Source organism: Geotrypetes seraphini, chromosome 9 (assembly GCF_902459505.1).
Source record: "Geotrypetes seraphini chromosome 9, aGeoSer1.1, whole genome shotgun sequence".
NCBI lineage: Eukaryota > Metazoa > Chordata > Amphibia > Gymnophiona > Dermophiidae > Geotrypetes > Geotrypetes seraphini.
Window position 1 is genome coordinate 87,636,672 of NC_047092.1, and position 11,960 is coordinate 87,648,631.

At 44.0% G+C, this 11,960-nt stretch overlaps 1 protein-coding gene across 1 annotated transcript in view; it reads left to right on the forward strand.

The window, feature by feature from the left end:
• Positions 1-11,747, forward strand: part of STMP1 (short transmembrane mitochondrial protein 1) — an 86,163-nt gene extending 74,416 nt beyond the window's left edge. The window contains exon 4 of the mRNA XM_033957817.1: positions 11,197-11,747. Within this exon, the coding sequence (XP_033813708.1) occupies positions 11,197-11,277 (81 nt within the window). The 3' untranslated portion in view covers positions 11,278-11,747. The remainder of the gene's footprint in view (positions 1-11,196) is intronic.
• Positions 11,748-11,960: the final 213 nt, after the last annotated feature.

An 11,960-nucleotide genomic window follows, 5' to 3' on the forward strand; every position in this document is an offset into this window, starting at 1 on the left:
CAGTGAGTATGGATTTCTGAATCTTGAATTCTGTTCTCCAATGCTCACTGGTGTCCGTGTCCTTTCCAAGCCCTTATTTATAATTGAGACTTTTGGAAAGTCTCTTATAGAGTTTAGGGAACTCCTGCAGTACATTTGAGTAGCCACACGTTCTTTTGGGAAGAACGATATCATTAATAGAAACGCCTGCCTGCTCTGTCGTCTGTGGGGTAAAAGCTTTGTGCATGCGCTTCTTCTTTCTATCGTCTAGAGCAGGGGTGCCCACACTTTTTGGGCTTGCGAGCTACTTTTAAAATGACCAAGTCAAAATGATCTACCAACAATAAAATTTAAAAAAACACAAAGCACACTGTACGCAGAGAAAATGTTAATTATCATTTATATTCCGGGGATTTTCCAAAGAGGTCAAGGCAGATGACTTTATGCAATGTCACCTCAGGAACAACTATACAAAAATCGACAAATATACCCCCTCCCTTTTTACTAAACTGCAATAGTGTTTTTTTAGCGCAGGGAGCTGCGCTGAATGCCCTGCGCTGCTCTCAATGCTCATAGGCTCCCTGCGCTAAAAAACGCTATTGCGGTTTAGTAAAAGGGGACTATAGTGCAAAATATAGACAGCAGATATCAATTCTCAAAACGGACACATTTTGATCACTAAATTGAAAATAAAATCATTTTTCCTACCTTTGTTGTCTGGTGATTTCATTAGTCTCTGCACTTTCTTCTGACTGTGCATTCAATATTTCTTCCCTTCTTTCAGCCTCCTGTATGCTTCCTCTCCTCCAGACCTCATTCCCTCCCTCAACTTTTTCTTCCTGTCTCCCTGCCCCCCTCCCCTTTCTTTCTGTCTATCTTTCTTTCTGTCTCTCTGCCCCCTTTCCATTCTTTTTTTTAAGGTTGGATGCAGGGCTTAGCATTTCTCTCACCCTTCCTTGCTCTGTATCTCCCTCTCTCTGTCCATTTCACCTCCTATTGTGAGTCCAACAGCAGCTCTCCCTAATTACCTCCCTCCTTCCCTGATCTATGGCCCTATGAACTTGCTATTTTTCCATAGAGGCAGAATTCCTCCAGGCCAGCCCTAGGGGCCTGTCATAACTTTCTGTCAGGGCCAGCAGTGTAGCCACACAGGACACAAGGAAGGCCAGGGCTTCAAAACTGTGTCTTGCCCATTGCCTTCTCTGCTTGGCTGGGGTGCAGTGGATGGGATGGGGCGCATGTCATATCGACCACATTTCCAGCTTGGGACCATCGTGCTTCATGCTACTTTTTAGGCAGAAAGGTCCGAGGCCAGCTGGAGGTAGCAAAGACAAAGCGTTTGTTGGATCATAGAGGGGGTGATGCTGGGCTATAGGGAGTGGGGATCGGCTGTCAGGGAAAAGGAGCTGGCTCCAAGAGAGTGGAAATGGCAAAAACACAGTAAAGCTGCTGGACTGAGAAGAAGAGGCAATGCATTTCCAGCTCGGTCTCTTCGCTGCTTTTTAGGGGGGGGAGTTTGACTGTGGCTTTCAGCAGGGTCTCGCTGCAGCTAGACAAATGGCACTGAAGTTGCAAAACAACGAGAAGAGCAGAGGCTGCGTCTTCGCTGCCATCCACCGGGGATTTGAGCGTCACTGATAGCCGGAGGGAGGGAGCAAGAGGTGCATCGATCGGAGGCCGCACCTGTTGCCCCGATGCTCAACTCCGTGTGTGTGTCCTCGAGCCGGGCTACAAGTCCTCGGGCAAAGCCCCCCGCAAGCCCAGCCCGAAGGAGGAACTGGCCCGGGGCAACGGCGCAGACAGGGTGTTGCTAGATGTTGTGGGCACCCGGCACGAGACCTACCGCAGCGCCCTGCCAGGCACCCGCCCTGCCCCGCCGAACTCTTCTTTGACTGGCACCCGGGACTCTTTAGCTTTGTGCTCAACTACTACCACAAGAGCAAACTGCACTGCCCGGCCGACCTGTGCAGACCCCTCTTCGAGGAGGAGCTCGCCTTCTGGGGCCTCGACGAGACAGACGTGGAGCCCTGCTGCTGGCTCAGCTACCAGCAGCACCAGCGCACCGAGGAGGTGCTGCACAGCTTCCGGCCGCCCCAAGCTTTCCCTGCTTCCCCACACAGATGCATCGGGCCGACCAGATTTCCTCTCCTCGATGTCATTTCTGAAGTCGGAGAGGAAGTTCCGGTGGGGGAAGTTGGTCAGCTCGGCACTTCTGAGTTGGGAAGCAAGTAGAACGCGAAGGCAACGCGATCAACTCGCGTTGCCTTCAGGATCTACTGGTCGATCGCGATCGACCTATTGGGCACCCCTGGTCTAGAGTATAAGATTTGTATTACATTGTATATTACTGTGTCTTGCTTTATACACTCCTTTCCGGGATTTACTATGTGTCTTGGCTGGAACCTTGGCAGGCACGATGCCTGGCTGGTTACAGTAGAGAAATGCAAAGTTTTACACATAGGAAACAGAAACCCAAGGTATAGCTACACAATGGGAGGGCTGTTATTGAATGAGAGTTCCCAAGAAAGGGACTTGGGGGTAATAGTGGACATGACAATGAAGCCATCTGCACAATGTGCAGCGGCTGCTAAGAAAGCAAATAGAATGCTAGGAATAATCAAGAAAGGTATTACAAGCAGAACGAAAGAAGTTATCCTGCCGTTGTATCGGGCGATGGTGTGCCCACATCTGGAGTACTGCGTCCAGTATTGGTCGCCGTACCTAAAGAAGGATATGGCGATACTCGAGAGGGTTCAGAAGAGAGTGACGCGTTTGATAAAAGGTATGGAAAACCTTTCATACGCTGAAAGATTAGAGAGACTGGGGCTTTTTTCGCTGGAAAAGTGGAGACTTAGAGGGGATATGATAGAGACTCACGAAGGGCATAGAGATAGTGGAGAGGGACAGATTCTTCAAATTTTCGACAACTACAAGAACGAGAGGGCATTCCGAAAAATTAAAAGGGGACAGATTCAGAACTAATGCTAGGAAGTTCTTCTTCACCCAACGGGTAGTGGACACTTGGAACATGCTTCCAGAGGGAGTGATAGGACAGGGTACGGTAATGGAATTCAAGAAGGGATTGGACAATTTTCTGAAGGAAAAGGGGATAGAAGGGTATAGATAGAGGGCTAGTATACAGGTCCTGGACCTGATGGCCGCCGCGTGAGTGGACTGCTGGGCATGATGGACCTCAGGTCTGACCCAGCAGAGGCATGGCTTATGTTCTTATGAAAGGAGTAAGACAAAAAATGGAATTACGAGACTGAAAAAAGGTACGAACTGCTATGTGGAGAGTGATAAAGAAAAAGCCAATGTGCTAAACAAATACTTCTGTTCATGTTCACAGAAGAAAAACCTGGAGCAGGACTGCAATTGGTCAGCAGAGATACACCTGAGCATAGAATGGATACTGCACCGTTCACAGAATAAAGTGTTTATGAACAACTTGAAAAATTGAAAGTGGACAAAGCTATGGGACTGGACAGGATGCATCCCAGGATATTGAGGGAGCTCCAAGAGGTTCTGGTGGGTCCTCTTAAAGATTTGTTCAATAAATCTTTAGAGATGGGAGAGGGTCTGTGGGACTGGAGAAGAGCGGATGTGGTCCCTCTTCACAAAAGTGGTTGCAGAGATGAAGCAGGAAACTACAGTTATTGGAAAAATAATGGAAACGTTACTGAAAGGATAGTGAAATTCTTAGAATCGATAATGGATTACAAGATCCGAGGCAAATCATGCCAAACTAATTTGATTGAATTCTTTGACTGGGTGACCAGAGAATTGGATCAAGGACGTGTGCTAGATGTCATTTACTTAGAGTTCAACAAAGCCTTTGACACAGTTCCTCATAGGAGGCTCTTAAACTCCGTGGGCTGAAGTTAGGGCCCAAAGTGATGAACTGGTTGACAGACAGACACCAGAAGGTAGTGGTAAATGGAATTCGCTCGGAGGAGGGTCAGATGAGTAGTGGAGTGCCTCAAGGATCGGTGCTGGGACCGGTTCTCAATATTTTTGTGAGCAACATTGCTGAAGGATTAGAAGGAAAGGTTAGCCTTTTTGCAGATGATACCAGATGTAACAGAGTGGACACCACGGAGGGAGTGGAAAACATGAAAAGGATCTGCAAAAGTTAGAAGAATGGTCTGACGTCTGGCAACTAAAATTCAATGCGAAGAAGTGCAGAATGATGCATTTGGGGGGGATGGAAATCCGAGGAAACCGGACATGCTAGGAAGTGAGAGGCTGATAAGCACGGATGGAGAGAGGGACCTTGGGGTGATTGTGTCTGAGGATCTAAAGGCATCTAAACAGTGTGATAAGGTGGTGGCTGTTTCCAGAAGGATGCTAGGCTGTATAGAAAGAAGAGTAACCAGCAGAAGAAGGGAGGTGTTGATGCCCCTTTATAGGTCGTTGGTGAGGCCGCACTTGGATTATTGTGTTCAGTTTTGGAGGCTGTATCTGGCGAAGGATATAAAAAGACTTGAAGCAGTCCAGAGGAAGGTGACGAAAATAATAAGAGGTTTGACCCAAAAGAAGTATGAGAATAAACTGGAAGACCTAAATATGTATACTCTGGAGAAGAGGAGGAACAGGGAAGATATGATACAGACATTTAAATACTTGAAATGCATTAATATAGAACCAAATCTTTTCCAGAGAAGAAAAAAAATGGTAAAACCAGAGAGCATAATTTGAGGTTACAGGGAGGAAGACTTAGGAGCAATGTTAGGAAATTCTTCTTCTTCACAGAGAAGGGTGGTAGATGCCTGGAATGCCCTCCTGAGGGAAGTGGTGGAGAGGAATATGGTGATGGAATTCAAGAAAGAGTGGGATAAAATGGAATTCAAGAAAGTGTGGGATAAAAATAGAGGATCTAATTAGAAAACGAAGGATGTAAATTAAAGAACTAAGCCCGGTATTGGACAGACCTTCATGGTCTGTGTCCCATATATGGTGATTCGATATAGGATGGGCTGGGGTGGGCATCAATATGAACTCCACTAATATGGAACGTGAGGATGTTGCTGGCCTGACTCTATGGTAGATATCCTGCAAACAACGGGATGGTTGGATAGGCTGAAGTGAGCTTGGATGGCAACTTCAACATTTGGAACCTAGGACAATACCTGACTTTACAGTCTACGGCCCAGAAGTATCAAAGAAGAGACAAGTTAATCAAATCATGTATTTTTTAAAATAAGTATCACTAATGGGCAGACTGGATGGACCATTCAGGTCTTTATCTGCCGTCATTTACTATGTTACAATGGGCTAGATTCACTAAAGGTGCCGATCAACCTCCAATCCGATCCGCACATGCAAATGTAGGAAGGCAGCGATCCACTAAACAATTTAAGAAACACTGACTGGGCTGGCTGATCAAAAAACAAGCAACTGCTGAGGACCAGTTGCTCACATCTTTCCTGTTCTCTGCCGCCCTAAAATTCCTGCCCTGCAGCAAAAATCCTGCTCTCTGCCGCCCTGCCTGCATCTCTGCTCTCGCTCCCAAAAGGAATCGGCGCCCTGACTCCTACTCTGCCCCAAAGGAATCAGTGCCCCAACTCTCCTGCTCTTGCCCGCCCTGACTCTCCAGCTCTTGCCACCCTTCCCCGCAGTGCGAGCCTATGGTTTTAACCCGCGGGTTTAAAGCAGGGCTGCACTGCACTGCAGGGAAGGGTGGTAGAGAGCAGGAGAGTCGGGGTGGCACGGGCTCGCAAAAATCCTTCTGGCTGTGCTTGTCTTTTCCTTCCTTTTCTCCTTGGTGTATCACTGTACTGCAGCAGCGATCTCTGCAAAACTCAAAGGAGCATGTAGCGCATGCGCAGAGCATCTGCAGGCAAAGAAGATGGTCTGTGCATGTGTTGGGATCGCTCTTCAGCGATCCATGCGGTCATTTGGGGGCGTGACTCCGATCGCCGTCATTTGCATGAGGGAGCTTCGTGAATCAGCCCCAGGCCACGGATCGGATCGCTCACGGATTGAATTGGATCCGTGGGTTTAGTGAATCTAGCCCTTAGTTACTATATATGAGGTCTCATCAGTGTCTTAAATAGGGGCATCAATATCTCCTTTTTCCTACGGCCCTCTTCCTATTTACCCTTGCATCCTTCTAGCTTTCGCCGTCAACTTTTCAACCTGTTTGGCCACCTTAAGATCATCACATGCAATCACATCCAAGTCCCGCTCTTATTTATTTAATTTATTGATTGATTCATTCATTCATTCAATTTTCTATACCGTTCTCCCAGGAGAGCTCAGAACGGTTTACATGAGTTTATTCAGGTACTCAAGCATTTATCCCTGTCTGTCCTGGCAGGCTCACAATCTATCTAATGTACCTGGGGCAATGAGGGAATAAGTGACTTGCCCAGGGTCACAAGGAGCAGCGTGGGTTTGAACCCACAAACCCAGAGTGCTAAGGCTGTAGCTTTAACCACTGTGCCACACTCCACACTCTTGTCGTGCACATAAGTTCTTCACCCCCTAAACTGTACCGTTCCTTAAGTTTAGCATGACAGATTAATTGTGCTTCAATATTCTTAAGGTTAGTAGTCTATTGAGCTCATATTTTGGAATGCCAGCGTAAATCGTGTTAAAGTAATCTGTGTAAGAACCAACCAAGGTATGGTACAGGGCATGTAGAGCATTTTGATCCAAATAACTGCAGATAGGCAGTCTTTTTCGTAAAGCAATGAAGCTTGACCTAAATGTTTAGCTAGCTACTGGTGATCGTACCAAAATTGGTATAATGGGGGTGGAGGAGAAGCACCTCCTTTGATCCAGCATGTGGTAGTATTTTTGTGGGTTTAGACCAGGTAATGACATGTAGCAGCTTGAGCAGAAGCAGTTTTTTGGAAATGGATGGGCCCTTTTACTAAAACTGCACATATGTCTTGTATGTCTTATTTTATACCTATGGGCCATGTGGCACTTGATGCAAACTATTTTTGTTAGCACATGTTAAGCTTTAGTTAAAAGGGCCCTGAATAATTCAAGCAGGGATCTCCAAATCATTTCCATTTTGAGGAGTACTTTGTTATATCTCACAAATTTTGGACTGGTCTGATGTAAATTAAGGATGGGGGAAAATTAGATAATCATCCCTACTAATTTTCTTTTATCTCAAGAAGGACCTTGGACTGGGCTGGTTGGATTAAAGAATTCTGTTTGTGAAATGAAATAGTAGTCAGGTGCAGTTTTCAAGAGACCAGGCTTTTCACATTTACTGGCTTATTTTAAATTATTTGGTTTTTAAAAAAACTGTTGAAATAATCACCCAAGTAGGGCAACTCTAAGAAAGGAATAAGTGTGGATTTCTGCTTGGTCACTTGAAATACTGAAGAGCTAAGGCTACATTATGCTTTTATTGGGCAAATCTGACAGCTCTTTTTCTTTGTTGCTATCTGCTAAACAACAGACATAATACACAGGTTCTGAACTGGTCTGGTTGGGTTAAAAGAGAAAACTAGTAGGTAAGACCTAATTCTTCACCAAAGCATTCTAGGGAAAGATAAGAGGGCAGCAAGAAACAGGGAGAGGTGAAGTAATCAGAAGGTGGCAAGGCAGTACACAGTACTAGAGAATGACACGGTGGCGGTTTACCCGCGGCCACCGCATTTTAGCCGCGGGTCACCGCCGAAAACGGGGAAGAAAACTAGCAGTCGCTGCGGCGACGGGGACAAGGCCATTCACCGCCCGCGGGGCGGTGAATGGGTCTTGTCCCCGCAGTGAGGCATGAAGGATCGCGCGGTCCCCGCAGCTCACACCCGCCTGCCCAATCGATTCTAGTGTTTAGCCAGCTCTCTCCCTTCTCCTCACCTTAAGTTTGTAGATTTTCTTTTTCGGCGACCCGCACGCTATCAGAGAGCCGCGCACCCGCTGCTGCTCAGTTTCGATCTTCTGCTCTGACGCAACCGGAAACAGGAAGTTGCAGCAGAGCAGAAGATTGAACACTGAGCAGCCGCGCGTGTGCGGCTCTTTGGGAAAGCGTGCAGGTCGCTGAAAAAGAAAGCCTGCAAATTAAGGTGAGGAGAAGGGAGAGAGCTGGCTAAACACTAGGATCGATTGGGCAGGCGGGTGGGGGCTGCGAGGACCGTGCGATCGCTAGTGTTCCCGGCTCAGACTGTAAGGAGGGAGTGAAAGGGAAAAGGATTCTGGGCCAAGGTGATGAAAACGGAAAGAAAAACCCACAGCAGGAAAGAAAGGGAAGGACAGGCAGGTGAGCCAGATGCTAGAAGCAGGGGGGGGGGAAGAAAGAGGGAAAAAAGCTAGATGGGGTTGAAAAGAAGAGACACACTGGTATGGAAGAGGAAGATAGGGGAAATCTGGACACAGGAAGGTAACAGAAAGAGGGGAAATTATGTGCATGGGGCATAGGGACAGAGACAAAAAGGGGACATGCCATGGGGATGGAATATGGACACAGGGGGGGGCAATGGCAGATACATAGGGGAGATATTAGAAAAGTATATAAAATCGTACCCGTTTGAGGCTTTTATGTATGCAGCGGTGACGGTGACGGGGCGGTGAATGGGGTGGCGGTGACGGGGCGGTGCAGAGGATGGTGACACGGGGACGGGGCGGTGACGGGGACCAATTTTTTCACCGTGTCATTCTCTACACAGTACTTGCTTTTTGAACTATCAGTGGAATGCTTTGATGTTTCACTTATAAATTCTGAAATCATTTTGCATTTATTCTCCTGACCTGAGGGAGACGACTCTGGCTTTCACAAGCTGGCCAAAAAAGTATACTAAGTTCAGTCCAAAAAAGAAGGTATTCTATTTTTTTTCTAAATTACATTTATCAGTTTAATCAATGTGCTCTAAATCAGTGTTCTTCAACCTTTTTACACCTATGGACCGGCAGAAATAAAAGAATTATTTTGTGGACTGGCATCAGTCTGTGGACCGGCAGTTCAAGAACACTGGGCTAAGTCGTGGGCCAGACCCCCACCTATCTCTACCCAATCTCTACTCCAGACCCCGCCCCCATAATAGTACTAATTGTAACACTATTTTTTCCATTCATTTTTCACAGATAACCATTATGTGTTGTTAATAAGATTATATTGTGTAACCACAAAATTAAACTACACAAAGCACACTGACAGCAGATGTAAATTCAAAATTGACATAATTCAATCACTAAATAAAAAAATAAAATCATTCCACCCCCTACCTTTGTTTTTCTCCCTCCATCCATGCCTTACCTTCTGGCCTGCTTCCGCCTGGCCATTTTATGTCACCCCCGGTGTTATCTTCAGGCCGGCTCCCTCTTCCTCACAGATGCAGTGCACAAAGCTGTGGGCAGTGGCTCCTTGCATGTCCCATGCCTCATCTGGAAGCCTTCCCTCTGATGTTGCGACGTCAGAGAGAAGGCTTCCGGTTCAGGCATAGGACGCGTGTAGGAGCCACTGCCCGTGGCTTTGTGCACTGAATCAGTGAGGAAGAGGGAGCTGGTTTCAAAGATAATGCCGCATCGATCGCACTGTGGACCGGTGGTTGAAGAACACTGTTTTGTGCCTGATGCACGTGCTGGCCCTGTGGACCGGCAGGAAATTTCTGTGGACCGGCACCGGTCCACGGACCGGTGGTTGAAAAACAGTGCTCTAAATGATATACTTTTCAATACATAGTAAAATTGGGAGTATAATATTGTTCATTTAAAGTCTCCAAAAATTCTACAGACTTCTTTTTTTTTTTTTTTTTTATATTTTATTAGTTTTGCCAATAATAACAGAAGTGAAACAGCATGAACACCATATACAAACAAGCAGTGAACAAGAACAAATACATCCCATCCCTCCTAAACCCCCCCATCCTTCTACAGACTTCTTTAAAAAGAGAATTTATAATTTTATCATATCAAAAAATAAATAATTTAAATTAATTAAAGTGCTCAGTGAAAGCCAAAATGAACTTTTAGGTATGAGAAAGCAGGACTCAAAAACACCACAAATCATAATAAAAAAATCAAAAATGAATCTACAGTCATAGTTAATTCCATACAGTTCATCATGCCAAACTTCATAAACTTCCTCGACACAGTATGTGTTCTCCAGTAACTTCTTGACACAATTTAATTAAAGCAACACGGGTATTCATGCTGAGCTGAAAGCGTTCATTAGCGGTTATGCCGCCATGGATTCCTGAGTATGATGCTTATCCAATATGAAGTTTTTCATTGTTGAGAAGATGTGAGGTTTTTTTACTCTTTTAAAAAAAAAATTGTTTGTATAAACGTGTGAATTTGAAGTTATGCTGATATGATGCTACTTTTCCTATAGTGTTGATAAATCTTCCTTTTGAAAAAGCTGAAGGGGAAACACATATTGTGTCAAGAAGTTACCAGAGAACACATACTGTGAACTGTATGGAATTAACTATGACTGTAGATTAATTTTTGATTTTTTGATTTAGTTTTTGATTTTTTATTATGATCTGTGGCGTTTTTGATGTGAATGGGGAGCACTACGCACTTTTGGACTTGAAACATTGTGAGCCCAGGACATAACAACTGTTCCAGCAGAGATAAGTACTCTTCTATCCTTTATTGAATGTTTTCAACTTATTACAGTTTACTGGTAGGGAGGGAGGAGTGCGATGATATATTCAAGCCTGAGCTGGTAGAGTCCTGCGCTCTCATACCTAAAAATTCTCTCTTTAAAGTCTATATAATTTTCAATCCCATTTTTATTCACTTATTTTAAAAATTTGTATTCCACTTATAACCTAAGCAGATTACAGCATTTGCATACATAATTCCAAGTAGCACAACATTATTTTATCACAAACCTACAATTCTTTAAAATTATGCAATCATAAGTGACAGGGAAAGTAGAAAAGTCTGCCAAATCTATGGAAATGCTCTAACAAACAGTTGAGTTTTCAAAGATTTCTTAAAAGACTTCAGATTTTGACACAACCTTAATGTACCATTCATAGTATTTCATAACCGTGGACCTGCCACAGAAATTGCTGTCATCCATGTTTTCTTATAATGTATCTCATGTACATGCTCAAGTGTTAAGTTCATTGTTGATTCTGAATGCAAAGAGCAAGATGGTAAGTACTTCCTTAACACGCACTAGAGACCAAGGTGCCTGATGGATAACTGTAGTTTTCTTTTATAGATAGCATTTTTCTAATAAAGTACTGTATGTCAACTGTTTCTTTTGTCTCCCTTGATTTTGTGTGTTTTGTTTTTTCTAAGATTCCAGATATTGGAAAGAAACTTGGAGACATTAAAAAAGATATTGAAGCCAAGAAGAAATCTCCGAATGACAAATCTTAAATTTGATAATCTGATTTATCTATACTCTCAACTGGCTCTATTATTGAATATCCTTGACAGAGATAATCACAGAACTACTGTTCATATTTTTTTCATCTAACCCTCAATATTGCCTCTTAAAGGATAATACAGGAAAGTAATTTTCTATTCCGTATATTATAAGTTGTCACTTTTTGTTCTGAGATTCCAAAATGCTTTGTGAAACAGAGCCATTCACTTTCAAGCCAACGTTTCTAGCCCAGCCAGTCATGAGTGACTAAAAATCATTGCTGTCTGATCTGTTTAATCAATTAGAAAGTGGAATGTCATATATTAAAGTGAAAGGAAGTCCACTTTTACAGTTTTTCAACATCTGCCTCCTAAATTTTCCAGTAATTGACACCTCATTTAGTTAGGTGTTGATCTTGATTTTGATATGATGGCTTAATATACCTCTTAATACAATAAAGTTTTAAAGCAGTTTACAAAAATAGCAAGTTTGAATCAAACAATGGTTAACAAAATCACAATCAGTAAACCTGTAATCCCACAAAAGCTAGCTCAGAGATTAAGTTTTCAAGAGCTTATGAAAACCCAGAATAACCAGGAAAATCACAAACACAGGGAGGTAGTGTTCTATAGAGAAGGACTCTAATAGCTAAAAGCCCTATTAAGTGTGTATGTAAGTTTAATAACCTGAAGAG